Source organism: Lynx canadensis, chromosome E3, assembly GCF_007474595.2.
Source record: "Lynx canadensis isolate LIC74 chromosome E3, mLynCan4.pri.v2, whole genome shotgun sequence".
Classification (NCBI taxonomy): Eukaryota; Metazoa; Chordata; class Mammalia; order Carnivora; family Felidae; genus Lynx; species Lynx canadensis.
Genome location: NC_044318.1, coordinates 25,565,259 through 25,581,481, shown reverse-complemented (window position 1 = coordinate 25,581,481; position 16,223 = coordinate 25,565,259). Strand labels below are relative to the sequence as shown.

The 16,223-nt window shown below is 37.7% G+C and overlaps 1 protein-coding gene across 2 annotated transcripts in view; it reads right to left on the bottom strand.

Annotated features, from left to right (window-relative positions):
* Positions 1-16,223, bottom strand: part of TPST1 (tyrosylprotein sulfotransferase 1) — a 176,143-nt gene that overhangs the window by 54,736 nt on the left and 105,184 nt on the right. For both annotated transcript variants that reach the window (XM_032591606.1, XM_030300886.1), the window contains one exon: positions 12,982-13,180. In XM_032591606.1, coding sequence (XP_032447497.1) covers positions 12,982-13,180 — 199 coding nt within the window. The remainder of the gene's footprint in view (positions 1-12,981; positions 13,181-16,223) is intronic.

The window sequence follows — 16,223 nt, the reverse complement described above, 5'->3', positions numbered from 1 at the left end:
CTGCCCCTCCCCCGTTCATGCTCTGTCTCTCTCTGTCCCAAAAATAAATAAACGTTGAAAAAAAAAAATACACAGAACAAACTGAGGGCTGATGGGGGGAAAATGGATGATAGGCATTGAGGAGGGCACTTGTTGGGATGAGCACTGGGTATTGTATGTAAGCAATGAACCATGGGAATCTATCCCAAAAACTAAGAGCACACTTTACACACTGTATGTTAGCCAGTTTGACAATAAACTATATTAAACAAACAAACAAACAAACAAACAAACAAACAAACAAATAGCTAGCAGAAACAAACTGGCAATAGCCTGCACAACCTTCATTCAATTATGAAACATGATCAATAGATTTTTGCTACAAGATGCAGCCTTTGTACACTCTCGTCTATCAATTTATTATTTATGAGAAAGTGTCATTTGTTAAAATGCAAAATATATTAGGTGAAAAATACATGAAGGTTCACATGAAGGCCACTGATGTTTATCCAAGAGTTCAAGTCCCCAAAATGAATGTTTTAACAAAGCAACATTGAACTTCTATCAAATTCAACTACTCTGATTCAACAAAAACAAAAGAATATAGGAAAATTTGGGGATGGTATCTATGTCTCTAAGAAAGTGAACATAAATCGTTGATTAAAAAAAAGAAATCTAGGAATTTCTCAGTAGTTGAAACACCCAAGATCACACTGATGTTTAAAAAATTACCATAAGGGCATCTGGGTGGCTAAATTGATTAAGCATCCAACTCTTGATTTTGGCTCAGGTCATGATCTTATGGTTTGTGGGTTTGAGCCCTGCATCAGGTTCTGTGCTGACAGCACAGAGCCTGCTTAGAGTTCTCTGTCTCCTCCTCTCTCTGGGCCTCCCCTGTTTGCATGCTCTCTCTCAAAAATAAATAAATAAATAAACACTTTAAAATGTCATAAAATACACATATTCAAAAAATAAGCAAGGAACAAGAGAATATTTTAATATAGCAGGCAGGTTAAAAAGAGCCAAGAGAGAATTAGAAAATGAATCCAAAGAAATTACCCAGAACATAGCAGACAGACAAGACAGAAAACATGAAAGAGATGTTAAAATGTTTAGAGGGCAGAATGAAACATTTTAATATTCAACTAACTGTGGAGTCCAATGACAAACTGGAGAAAATGGAAGAAACACAACTTTCAAGGAGAAATGGCTGAGAATTTTACAGAAGTAGTGAAATATAGGAATTTGCCTAAAATAGGTACACAGAGCCAAATAGATAAAAGAAAAAAGCCACTGTTAGATATATTGTAGTAAAATAGTACAGTTGTGTGTATGTACATGTATCTCCCTATATATACATAGGGACAGACACCTGATAAAGATCTTAGATGCAAGTACTTAAGAAAAAGGCAAGTGGTAAACATGTACATAAACATAAGTAAATATTGTCTACAGATAATAATAATGATTCTAACATGTGGGGTTAGAAAAAAGAACTGAAATAGTCAACAGTAACAGCAAAAGCATTAAAAGGGTGGTTATCTAAGGGTAAATGTTTATTTGAAGATTTAAAATATCAAACAGCTTTACATTTTATCAGGTAGAGCTTGGACAGTAATAATTTAAGACTAACAAAAGAATATATGTCTAACTTCTAAAACAGCAGGAGGGGAAGATGGAATTTTAAAAATCAAGCAAAAAAAGAGATAGCTAGAACACAAAACAAGTGGGGAAAATAAGACAATACTTGAAAATAGAGTTTTAAAAAGTAAGGACAGGGGCTCCTGGGTGGCTCAGTTAGTTGAGCATCTGACTTTGGCTCAGGTCATGATCTCATGGTTTATGGGTTCAAGCCCCACGTTGGGCTTTGTGCTGCCAGTGTGGAGCCTGCTTTGGATTTTCTGTCTCCTTCTTTCTGTCCCTCCCCTGCTCGTGCTCTCTCTCTCTCAAAAAGAAATAAACATAATAATAATAATAATAATAATAATAATAAAGTGATCCTAATAAATGTAGAAAACTTGCTAGAAAAAGGATATTTGCCAGATTAAATACAATTCTAGCTACAGGCTAAGAAACCATTCAAACACAAAGACTTAGAAACGTTGAAATTTCCAAAATAGAAAAAGACATACAAGGGAAATTACAACCAAAGTCAGGGTAGCTATATAAGTACTAAAAAAAAAAAAAAGTCTTTTAAAGATAGGGTTGCCAAATTTAGTGAAAATAAACAAAACCGAGGATTATGTAAGTTAAATTTGTATTTCAGATAAATGATGAATAGTTTTTAACATTACTTAGGACATACACTAAAATTTATTTGTTGTTTATCTGAAATACAAATTTAATTGGGCATTCTGTATTTTATCTGGCAACTCTACTATAAGACAAAAAGCATTTTTAGTGACAGAATCCTTAGATTATGATAAAGTGCTCAATTTGCCAGGAAATGGTAATGATTGTAAACTTGTAAGCTCCCAATAAAGTAGCCTCAAAATAAAGCAAACTTTGACAATTTCATGAAGAAATGGACAAACCTGGAGTGCCTGGGTGGCTCAGTTGGTTGAGCGTCTGACTTCAGCTCAGGTCATGATCTCACGGTTTGTGGGTTCGAGCCCCACATTGGGCTCTATGCTGACAGCTCAGAGCCTGGAGCCTGCTTCGGATTCTGTGTCTCTCTCTGTCCTTCCTCTCTTTCAGAAATGGACAAACCCGTCATGGTGGACAAAACCTCTATCTTGTCTCTCTGTGCTGTCAGTGGCTGCTTTCCTCAGGAGCTACGGCACCCAAATGCAGTTCCTCCAGGTTTTCACCACAGTGGCAAGTGGCAAGGCCTCTCTGCAGGCCTACGGGTGGTAATGGCTTCTCTTTCTTTCTAGTTATTGGCCCTTTCTCATTCCTTGTTGACTCTTAACCATGGCCACATTTCAGTAAAGCAACCCTTCAATAAAATCTTGTTGGCTAAACTCTTTAAAGCGTGCCATCTGTTTCCTGTCACTATCATAACAAATACAAGTAGGTGCAGAATTACGGAGAGTGTAACAGGGGTGGAAAAATCAGCATCTTGTGATTATCATAATAAAGACTGCTGTGGGCAAAAATCATCAGTGGTTGCTAAATCTAGGTTGAAAAGTCTAATGAAAAGCAAGATATTCACACAGTCTTAAAGTGTAAAGTTGCTTTAATTGAAAGGGAGAAAATAAATGTAGAGTGGAAACACTGGAAAAAACACCTTCACAAACAGAAAAATTAACATCACCAAGGAGGAACAGACGAACATCATATGCCTCCAGATATGATTCCTTAAGAATGAAACAAAACCGTGTATCCAGTATCCTGCTGGGAATGTACAGTCTGATTTAACCATGAGAAAACATCAGACAAATCCACAGTTAGGAACACTGTATAAAATAACTTGCCTCAATTCTTCAAAAATGTCAATGTCATGAAAGACAGAACATATGAGGAAATGTTACATATTAAAGGGAACTGAAACAACAACACGGAACTAAACACAATATGTTACCTTAGACCAAAACCTATACTGGTAGGGGGGAAAAACTAGAAAATACATTACTGGGACAATTGACAACACTGAAATACAGACCATAAATCAGATAAAAGCATTATGTCAGTGTGAAGGTTTCTGAATTTGAGAACTGTACCAAAGTTATGTAAGAAAATATCCTCACTCTTAAGAAATATTAAAAGCAAAGGGGCATGGTGTATACAATATATCGTCAAGTTATAAATGAATAAATAACGTAATACAATATAGTGTGTATATGTGTGTTATTGTAAAATGAGAAAACAGAAGTAAACCTAGTAAATATATTTTATACACATACAGAGAGCGAAAGAGAGGAGGAGGAGAAGTAGTAATAGTAGGGGGAGGTTGGTGAAGGACAGAATTATGGCCAAAAGATACAAAATGACTAAATCTGAGAAAGGATATACAGGAGTTCTCTGTATTGCTCTTGCGACTTTTCTCTCTGTTTTAAATTATTTCAAAGGAAAAAGTGCTATGGATATTGCTCCATTAACACTCTTTGTTACACCTGAAAATATGATGAAAGATATTGATTCTATTTCCAGGAAAATCAATTTGCATCGACATACATAAGTTTGCATATTATTTTAGGGAGTTCAAAGACACCATAGAGTATGTGCACGTTAAGAACCACTGCTCCATTATTTCTAACATCCAGTACTGCAAAAGAGAATTCTGCCATCAGCATAGTTTTTATTTTTTTGTAGGTAACCTATTATTTTCTGTCTCATTATATGTAGGTTCCCCCCCCGCCCAGGATATTTGAAATTTTAGAAATACCACCAAATATGGTACCGACATGTTTTTTTCATATGTTCTTTAGAAAATGGTAAGCCCTTTTATTCTTCAGGTCATTTTCAGCCTTAGAAACTTTCTTTACAATGACAAATTTGATTGATGCTTCTGTTCCATTTCTTCTGATTTTTCCTTTGGCGATTTCTATCCACTGGTTAATTTTCAATTTTCTGTCTTTCATATGCGTACTTTTTTCTACCTATCATTTCCATCTCTGTCCTTTCAATGTTCATTCTAGAAGAGCACCCCAAGTGTGGTCTCTATGTCATTAATTTTACTTTTTTTTTTTTTTTTGTAGCATCAGTTCTGCCCTTTATCACATGCTCCTTATACTCCAGATATGTTGTTTACCTGGAGCTGTGACTTGAGAATGGATACAGAAAGACAGAGTGACTATAGAAAGAGGGGAGAGATACCAGGGTTAGGATGTTTTGCAGACCAGCTAACAACTCTAACTTCTTCATTTTCTAGTCAGGGCAGCCCTTTCAATCTGGAGTTAGAAATGGATAGTAAAGGTGAGTCCAATCTTTGGTCTGCCTTCTTTGTGGCCATTGGTAAAGCTGGGATTAAGGAAGTGACATGAGGGGTGCTTGGGTGGCTTAGTCAGTTAAGTGTCCGACTTCAGTTCAGGTCATGATCTCACAGTTCATGAGTTCCAGCCCTGCATCAGGCTCTGCAATGACTGTGGGGAGCCTGCTTAGAACCCTCCATCTTCCTCTCTCTCTGTCCTCTGCTTCACACATGCTTTCTCAAAAATAAACATTAAAAAAAAAAAAAAACAAAAAAAAAAGGAAGTGACATAAATGTGGTCCTCAATGTAATCAATGATAAAATTATTGGAAAATTTCCCCATTCTCTAGCATAAAGCTCTTTCATATCTTTGTTCCTCTTTATCAAAGTTTTAAGGAATTTTTATTTAAAAATTTTAAACATTTTTATTCATTTATTTTTGAGGGGTAGGGGCAGAGAGAGAGAATCCCAGGCAGGCTCCATGGCATCAGTGCAAGGCCCAATGTGGGGCAAAACTCTCGAACTGTAAGACAATCATCTGAGCTGAAACCGAGAGTTGGACACAATTGACTGAGCCACCGAGGTGCCCTTCTTTATGGAATTTTAAATGATGGGAGGGGTGCCTGGGTGGCTCAGTTGGTTGAGTGACTGACTCTTGATTTTGGCTCAGGTCATGATCTCACAGTTAGTGGGTCTGAGCCTTGTGTCAGGCTCTGTGCTGACAGAGCAGAGCCTGCTTGGGATTCTCTCTCTGCCCTTCCCCCACTCATGTGTGTGCTCGCGTGCTCTCTCTCTCAAAATAAATAAATAAACTAAAAAAAAAAAAGGCCAGGAGGCACCTGGGTGGCTCAGTTGGTAAGCATCTGACTCTTGATTTCAGCTCGGGTCATGATTTCACGGTTCATGAGATCAAACCCCATGAAGGGTTCTGTGCTCACAGCACAGAGCCTGCTTGGGATTCTCTCTCTCTCTCTCTCTCTCAAAATAAATAAACATTTTAAAAAATGGTAACTGGAAAAAGCTGTTTCAGGCACTGGAAATCTGATACCAAGTTAGCCTAGAAGTGTCTTTTCCCATATTTTCCCCTGATGAGGAGCACAGGGTAAAAAAATGACTTCTAATTATTCTGATTTATTATATTCCCATCATAGATGTGGATCGTCTAAGAGTTAGATATTATTGTTTAGTACAATCATTTCTGAATGTTTACAATATGTATTAATTGACATAAAGAGAATTGGTTTCTTTCTATAAAATTCCAAGGGAAACTGTAAATAGCTACCCAACCAAACCTCTTGGCTGCAAATGTTCTCTTTCTCAAAAGGTGGTCTTACTAATGAAGGCAGAAAGAGAAAAATGAGAGGAACGATAGAACCTGCTTCTTTTGTTTAAGAGACTGGATTCCTCATAGGCCTTCAGATAGGGTCACACCTGAAAACAACTGCTGTTAAAGATGGTTTAAATGTATTAAATCAGAAATGACACAAGTAAGGTACACAAGGCTTGTACACACAACAAAGGGGCTCCTTTGACATTTGATCTAGGTAAGTAAAAAACAAAGAAGATGACTCATTTTATACAGCAAAAAAGCAAATATGGATGCATGAAACTCATTACCCCCAAGAGGATTTCTGGCAGAAAACAAATTATTGGTATACACTTATGAATGACTGTGCCAAAATGGTGACAGAGAATGAGACAAGATTTGACTGTGAATGATGAGTCACAAAGAGCACAGTCTTGCTGTGGCTACTCCCTTGGGGTAGTCTCAGATTTTAGACTGACCCAGTGGACAAATTCCTGGGTTTCTAAGACCAGTTTTTATGCCTTTATTTTATTAAAAATTTTTAATGTTTATTATTTATTTTTGAGAGAGAGAGAGAGAGAACGTGCAAGCAGGGAAGGGGCAGAGAGGGACACACAGATGCAAAGCAGGCTCCAGGCTCTGAGCTGTCAGCACAGAGCCTGACAAGGGGCTCAAACTCACAAACCGTGAGACCATGACCTGAGGCAAAGTTGGATGCTTAACCGACTGAGCCCCCCCAGGTGCCCCCAGTTCTTATGCCTTTAAAACACAATGGAAATTTTTCTGTCATCTTATCATGATCTTATTATTTCTACATCATGTCTTTTCTAAATACCTACATCTTCTTCCTGTATACAAACCCAATCTTTGCTTCTTCGGAAGCAGCTAGGTGTTATGCCTAGAGCACTTATTTACTTATTACCTGTTTAATAATTGAAGCCTTAAAATGATACATCTAAATGCTGACTGAAGTATTCTGAGAGATGGTAAAATGTACAACTCTGAACTTCCTCATATATTCTTCATAAGATGCCCTAAGGAAACAATTCTGCCTATTTTCAAAGTCAAGGCAAAACTCTTGGGCAGGGAGGGAAGCCAAATTAAGGAACTGAACTTAATTCTACAGTTGTTGCTTTGAAGGTCTATGAAAATTTTAAGAGAGTAAGTATTCTTTTAACTAAAACAGCTAAAATTTGAGTACAAAAAATCAAGGAAATGAGGAATAGCTAAAGATTTATCATCCTCCAAATTCACCAAGAATAGTATTAGTTGGAATATTCCTACTACGGCCCAGAAGCCCAATTAAAGGAAAGGAGTCCAAGGGGGAATTTTTCCTGGATGTGAATTACGATGTCTCACATAACTGTGGCAAGAGCAGAGTCGAAGATGATATTCACAGACAGCCAGAACCAGGACTTCAAATAATGCCAGACTCTCTTGGACTCACTCTGCTTGCCTCACTGGGTGGGCTTTATTCCTGCTACACACTGAAGAGTAGGAGTCCACTAGCATTAACTGCTAGTTACTGCTTAATGCTACAGTAACAGAATAACTGGTTAAAAGTAGCTCAAACACGGGGCGCCTGGGTGGCGCAGTCGGTTAAGCGTCCGACTTCAACCAGGTCACGATCTCGCGGTCCGTGAGTTCGAGCCCCGCATCAGGCTGTGGGCTGATGGCGCAGAGCCTGGAGCCTGTTTCCGATTCTGTGTCTCCCTCTCTCTCTGCCCCTCCCCCGTTCATGCTCTGTCTCTCTCTGTCCCAAAAATAAATAAACGTTGAAGAAAAAAAAAAAAAAAAAAGTAGCTCAAACATATAAGAAGTCCAGAGGTGAAGTGAATGGTCAGTCCTGAGCTGTGCTCAGTAGCTCAGAAATCAAGGGTCTCAGGCCCTTTCCTTGTTTTCCTTTTATCATCTTCAGGGTATCAGTGATACCTTCTCTTACAACCTCAAGACGGCTGCAGCACAGCCATGCATAATGTTCTTCCATAGCAGTGTTCAAAAAGCAGGAGGGGAAGGATGAGCTCTTTTCACAGAATTCTTTATTTTTTTTCCAGAAAATTCAATGTCTCCCAGAAAACTCTAAAAGACATCTCCTTACATAGCTTTGCCTAAGTAAAAATTGGCCACATCCTTATCCCACCTCTAAGAAAGTCTGGAAAAATTAATATCAGGAATTTTTAGTTTATTTTTTAAGAGATAGTTCCTACTACAGGAAAAGATGGAATGGGTAAGCAAAAATGTCTAACACTTCTACTAACAGTTCCTATGCCTTATATCAAGTTCCTTCTTGCTTGCAACCGTGGGTTCTACACCCTGATATCTGCTTTTCCATTTGACTATTTGCTCTGCATTAGTACTGTCTATTCAGGTTTCCAACGCATATTCCATTTATACTTTGATCTGCTTTTCAGCTCTCTCTTCAGGTTTAGTAACAAGGTCTTTAAACTGTTTTCTGGCTTGACTCATGTGCCCTGAGGACTCTGTTCCTCCTACCTGCTCAGTGACTCATAGATGCTTCAAGTATAGATGATCATATCCTATCTCACCCCTACTTTAGATTCCTACTCAGTTTAATGAACAACTCCATCGAGCTTCTTCCTACCAAGGAATGCGTTTGGTAAATAAGTTCAATTTTGGTCACCAAGTTTCAGGTCTCTGTGAGCACGTAGGTGGAAGGATTCAAATGGCAGATGGAAATATGGAGCTCAGAGCTTAAGAAAGAAAACCACTAGGAGATACCAAATTTATGATCATCAGCAAATAGGCTGTAATCAAAGCCACATAAGGGGCGCCTGGGTGGCTCAGTCAGTTAAGTGTCCGACTTTGGCTCAGGTCATGATCTCACGGTTTGTGAGTTTAAGCTCGGCATTGGGTTCTGTGCTAAGAGCTCGGAGCCTGGAGCCTGCTTCAGATTCTGTCTCTCCTTCTCTCTCTGCCCCTTCCCCGCTTGTACTATGTTTCTTTCTCTCTCTCTCAAAAATAAATAAACATTAAAAAAAAAAAAGCCACATGAGTGGATGAGTTTGATTAAGGAGGCCACAAAACAGAAATCCTTAATCTGATGGGCTTCAGGGACATCTATGAATTCACTGAAATTGTGGGTAAAATTCTGTGTATCTATGTGTCGGTATTTCTAAGATAGGAATCCATACATTTCATCATGTTCTCAATTAGGTTTATAAATCTAAAAAGATAGAGGGCACTATTTACTTAAATGTGCCACAATTTTGGGATTAGAGACTATGATGGAAAAGAGTATGGAATATGTTAGTATTTAATTTCCAATTTACCCTCTGAGTCACAGCAACCACCAAGCACATGATTTTCTATTCAAAATTGGGCAATATGTCCCCAAAATATGCTGACTCAGAGACCAATACTTCCAGACTACCCAGAACTGTATGAAAACCAGCACGTTTAGTCCTGGAGCTTTGGATTCTATATTCCTGGTCAAAATGTGAATTTCTTCCCACTCCCATCCCATAAATAAAGGGAACAATCTCCTGAGCCATCTTCTTTTTCTGGAGCCATTCTCACATCACATCTGACAATCAAAGATCACTTTCTAAGCATTACTTTAGGAACCTTCATGATCATCAATGCTGCATACAATAGCATCTGAATTTTTGCAGGCAAAAAAGCTTTCAAAAACATAGGATTTGGATTACAAGAAGGGCTATGAAACCCAACCCCACAAAACAGGAATGCCAGCTTGTATGCATTATCATGAAGTGCTCAAAAATGCAATTATAGTTCACACTTTATCTTTTTTTGGCTCAAAATTATTTGTCACTTTAGAAATAGAGATGGGGGAGGAAGGTTTTTATCCAGTGTGAATTCAGAAACCCTTTAAAAAGCCACAGATGTGTATGAAACAAATTCCCTAGTCACATGGATTCAAACCACAGCATTCTTCCCAACCTTTCAAGCAGACCAAGAATAATGTAGCCAGTCAACTTGCACGTAGGAAAACTATAGTGTCTATTGCCTGAAAAACCTCTAAATATCATTTGTACATATTTCTGGTTTATAAAAAACATTCTGATATCATACAAAAGAGAAAGCTATGAATTACCAATTGTCAAGAGATTATCAAGGACTATGATAATGGATGTTAGATTGATGTGTACTTCATCTTTAGCAGAATGTAAACTTTTTTAAAACTTCAGAGATGGTTCATAAAAGAATGTGGACATGTAGGTAATAACTGGAAAATGTTCAACTACATTAATCAATGAAACCTATTAAAATCAGCAAAAATCAAAAATAAAATTACCTATATTATATGGATAGTCCAAAAGATTAAAAAGAAATTATCAACATATATCAAGCAACTTAAAAAATTTCAGATACCTGGACCTGATTTAATTCTACTTTTTTTAGTCTACGTTAGAAAAAGACACTAGGGGTGCCTGAGTGGCTCACTCATTTGAGTGCCCGACCCTTGATTTCTGCTCAGGTCATGATCCCAGGGTTGTGGGATCAAGCCCTGCATCGGGCTGGGCTCCATGCTGAGCATAGAGCTTGCTTGGGATTCTCTCTCTTTCTGCCTCTAATCCTCTCCCTGACTTGCATTTTGTCTCTCTAAAAAAATAAAAAACAAAACAAAAAGAGACGAAAATGTAATTTGTACCAAAAAATGTATTTTGTGCAAAGATGTTCACTATAATATAATTTGTCAAACAAAATTGTAAGCAGCAAAAGGAAAATGGTGAAATGAATTATAGGACATATACTAGGGAAATATATTTTATTTGTTCATTCATTTACTGACCTACTACTGTGCTTCAGAAAGGATTTGAGGTAGCTCATCTGGTAATATATTATGTAACCATGAAAAATTATGTTTAAAAAGCAACATGTTGGGGCGCCTGGGTGGCGCAGTCGGTTAAGCGTCCGACTTCAGCCAGGTCACGATCTCGCGCTCCGCGAGTTCGAGCCCCGCGTCAGGCTCTGGGCTGATGGCTCAGAGCCTGGAGCCTGCTTCCGATTCTGTGTTTCCCTCTCTCTCTGCCCCTCCCCCGTTCATGCTCTGTCGCTCTCTGTCCCAAAAATAAATAAACGTTGAAAAAAAATTAAAAAAAAAATAAATAAAAAAAAAAATAAAAAGCAACATGCTAACGAACATTAGGAGGAAAGGGCTGGATACAAAATCGTGTGTGTGTGTGTGTGTGTGTGTGTGTGTGTGTGTGTGCAAAAGTAAGATTATAAAACAATGCTATCTTACATTTTACAATAAGCAGGAAGGAAGGGAAAACCATCGAAATAAGAATGGTATGTGTATGGTTGGTAACAGAGGCGAATTTTATTCTCTTATCTTTTTAATTTTATAAGTTGTATAAGTTTACATTTTTATAAAATGTTTGTAGGGGCGCCTGGGTGGCGCAGTCGGTTAAGCGTCCGACTTCAGCCAGGTCACGATCTCGCGGTCCGTGAGTTCGAGCCCCGCATCAGGCTCTGGGCTGATGGCTCAGAGCCTGGAGCCTGTTTCCGATTCTGTGTCTCCCTCTCTCTCTGCCCCTCCCCCATTCATGCTCTGTCTCTCTCTGTCCCCCAAAAAATAAATAAACGTTGAAAAAAAAAATTAAAAAAAAAAATAAATAAAATGTTTGTAGATATGAAATCATAAAAAAGGATAAAGATTATGTAAAAAGATCTGCCTGTATATATGATGGTTTATAAGAAGACAGATAGCTCTTCCTATATAGCTACTACAAACTAAAAAAGGAAAAAGAAAGTATATAATACTTAAGAGAAAAAAATCTGCATGGAAATTAACCTCATGAAATGTAAGTGTGTTTGTCAATTAAAGGTATCAAAAGAAGGACAGAATAAAGAGATGATTTAAGATTGTAGAGAGAGAAGGACACTGACACAAGCAAGAGAATACTTGAGAAAAGCAAGGAATTTTCATCTTGAAATCAAACAGCCTATCAGTGAACTTACACTAACATAGCTGTGTTGTTTAAACTGCAGTCTCAGACAAGAATGCATGTAGAGTCAGAGGGTAGAATTGTGGTTGCCAGGGGCTGGAAGGAGAGGGAATGAGTAATGACCATGTAGTTTCAGTTTGGGAAGATGAACTTCCAGAACTTTTCTCATCTGGGTGGTGGCGGCAAGTACACAAGCAACGTGGGTATACTTAATACCGCCGAATGATACACCTATAAATTGTCAAAATGGTCAATTTAATGTTATGTATATTTTACCACAATAAAAAAAGAATACATCAAGATCTGATTTGAAATAAATTACACTCGGAAATGTATATATTCAGATTAGCTGAGTTTTCAGCTTGTCTGAAACAATATTTTATAAAGATGTTAGCATAATTTATTAAGAGAAAAAGCTGTAATTACACTTTAATACAACTTTCAATCACAAGGTTGCTTATTACACCTCTGTAATAATTCTTCTGATGTAGCCAGTGTTCAGTTTTCAAGTATCAAAAAATCATGCCTCATTTAAACAAAGGTTTAAAAGTAAAGTAAGCTATTAGGTTCAAAGGGAAAAAAAATCCTAGAAGTGAGGGCACTAATAATTCTGGTATTTCCAGCAAATTTGTGGTAGTCGGCTATGAGAATATATCTCCCCAACAATCAGCACCATTCCTAGAAACTGCACAAAAAAGATTAAAGAACTGTCCCCATACTTCCTGGGAAGAGCCACAGTTACCCTTAAAATGCAGGAAGAATTCTCATGATAAAGCATTCTACAAATAGAATTTCTCAAACTTAAAATAAATTTCTGATCACAAAAAATAAGAAGCAAAATGAGAAAAAAATGCTCAGGACCCAAATTCCATATTCAGTTTTCTCAATTCATTTTAAAAACTCTCACTTACCCTTCTAGTGTTTTCAAGAATTTTGGGATCAGGTTTTCCATAGTTAGGTGGATTGGCATATGGGTCATATCCAAGTTTGGCAAGCATGGGTGCAATCACTGCCATGTCTTGTAAAACATCTGGGGGTATCTTCCCAACCCATTTTGATAGCGCTCCTACATTGACTGGCTTGATGACTTGGTCTGTAGATCTCTCCACTCTGAAAACAATACAGTATGAATAAGTATTTATTTAGAATACCAAAAAATAATATTAAAAGACCAATGGAAATTCTTTTTGATAACTTTAACAATTAAAGTGTCTCAGTTATAAATCTATTGAGAAAGAAGACACTAATCGGTCTTGACACTATTTACCAGGCTTTTTTTTTTAATGTTCTAAGTTTGACAGTTATTATTGGCAACTTCATATTTCTAGAAACAGGAAAAACGGTCAGCTGAAAACATCTGTACAAATTACAACATCCAGAAAAAATAAAGCTAAGATTTCTTAGGAAAACAGCCAATCAACTTGAAAGGCATCAAAATTAAACAAACAAATAAATAAATAAGATGGATAGATGAATGACTAGAGGGATAAACAGATGGACAAAGAGATATGTGATAAAGCAAATACAGCAATATATTAATTATAGTTAGTAGGTGTAATTCTTTCAATTCTTTGTATGTTTGAAATTTTTCATAATAAAATATTAGGAGGCAAATAGCCAGCATAATCCACTAAGAATGCAAAATATTCATTTGTTCTATTTTTCCTTTTTTCCTTTTTTTAAAGTTTATTTTGAGAGAGAGAGAAAGAGAGCCAAGCAAGCACAAGGGAGGGGCAGAGAAAGAGGGAGAGAAGGAGAATCCCAAGCAGGCTCCTGCAGTTAGCACAGAGCCTGACGCAGGGCTCGAACTCAGGAAATCATGAGATCATGACCTGAGCTGAAATCAAGAGTCAGATGCTTAGGGGTGCCTGGGTGGCTCAGTCGGTTAAGCGGCCGACTTCAGCTCAGGTCATGATTTCGTGGTCCGTGAGTTCGAGCCCCGCGTCGGGCTCTGTGCTGACAGCTCAGAGCCTGGAGCCTGTTTCAGATTCTGTGTCTCCCTCTCTCTGACCCTCCCCCATTCATGCTCTGTCTCTCTCTGTCTCAAAAATAAATAAACGTTAAAAAAAAATTAAAAAAAAAAAGTCAGATGCTTAATTGACTGAGCCACCCAGGCACACCCCTGTTCTATTTTTCTGTTGACTTCCTGAAGAACACGTTTTATAAGGAAGGAAAAGAAGTGCTGTTTATGATTTTCAGTATTTCAGAAAAAAATGTGTTCTATCTCTTGACCTAGAGATTTACTTTGTGCTTGTAGTGGTTATACTTACATATTTGACTAAATAACTCATACTCTTAGGATAAAATAAATAAATATAAATAAAATAAATATAAAATAACACCTAGATTTAAACTGGATCTGAATTAGCAGATTTTGGCCAAATGACTGCAAAACAAAAGTGCTTAAGAGAGTTTTATAATAACTAAGTCATTCAAATTAGTATTCTAATAAAAGGTAAAAACCCCTTTTTAACAGGTACATGTATAACATGTACATGACCTCTCATTGCAGAGAGGTCTGCATCTGATGATGAATCCTTCAAAGGGGCTCTACTCCTAAACAACAGACAAGAGAAAATAAAATGATTATTCCCTGGGATTCTGTGAGACCACTAGCTCCAGGTTCCCTTCCTGCTTCAATGATCACATTTCCTGCCCCTCTTAAAAATTTCTTCAGGACTCCACTTAACCCACTGCTCTTTCTACTCTATGCTTTTTCCCTGTATGGCTTGATATTTAATGATCTTTTCTTGACACCCTTGGGTTTTCCGGGCCAGGTCCAGTTTATAAATATTGCCCCAGCTTCAATATTAAGGGCACATCCTACTCATTCTCATAAATGTTCAAGTTTGTATGATAAATTCAAGTAATTTTAAGTAAATGATAAATATGGTCACCCTGCCCATATACCCCACACACACCTCAAAACTAAGATGGTCTAAAACTGCACCCATCATCTTCTGCTCAAGATCTGATCCCTTTTATGTACATCTTATATTGATAAATGGCACCACCACCTATCCATAAGGCAAAGCCAGAGATCTCAGATGGGGCAGGGAGAAAGAAAGCAAGATCACTCCCAAGTTATCCAGTTCTACAGTCTTTACCTTTGAGTAAGACATCTCTCCTTCATTCCTACTGCCACTACCTCAGTTCTTATCACCATCACATCTCACCCAGATGATTATAAAACCTCCCAATTTCCCTGCACTTAAACAGTTGGCTTCCTTGCCCAACTATCATTCCATGGAAACATAAGGAGGGTCTATGCCTTGTTAATCTATCACTGGCACCTAGCACATTAACATGTAATAGATGCTCAATTAATGTTTATTAAGTGAATGACTGAAAGCTTTTCATGGGGCGGGGGGAGGGAACACCCCGTAAATTTAGTTTAGACAGACATGCTCAAGAAAAGTCAAGGATCATTTTTATAAGGAGATCAACTGACACAAGATGAACTAACCAGAAAACATAACAAGTGCTAAACTGCATATTTTCTGTGGGGGCATTAGCAATGTTAGAGAATGGGAGTCATGTCTGCAGAAACAAACATCTCCAGAAAAATAAGGCTGATAGCAAACAAAGAATAACATTTTCTATTCATTCTATGTTAGGCTTTACATGTGATATCTAATTATAGATCCCTAAAACAACCTTAAGAGAAAGATATCAGTCCCCATTTTTCAAATGTGTAAACTGAAATCCAGATAAGTGATTTATCCAGGGTCATACAGCCTGGAAAAAGTGGAGTTAGAATTTGAAGCTCTGGTTCCAAAGCTCCAACTTTTCCCAGTTTCTCTTATTGATCTTCTTAATTTTTACATTCTGTGTTTCCCTGAAAACTTTACTCTTTTGTACCTTACTGCATAGTGTGAGCAAGTTGGTTTGCCACAATGGTAAAAATACACAAATATACTATACATATATTAGGAATAAATACAGTGCTTTGCTGGTAATGTTTAACAACCTGATCTCCAGGGAGGGGAAAAGCCATGATTTGTTGCATTTACTGAGGTCCATGGCATAAATACCATACCTTCCATGGCTGATTTCAAACTACCAATGTGCCTCACCAACTGCAGAGTTGAGAAGAGATGTGCAAACTGGGCTCTTGACAGCCAGGGCAAGTCCGCTCTAGCAGACCACTGGG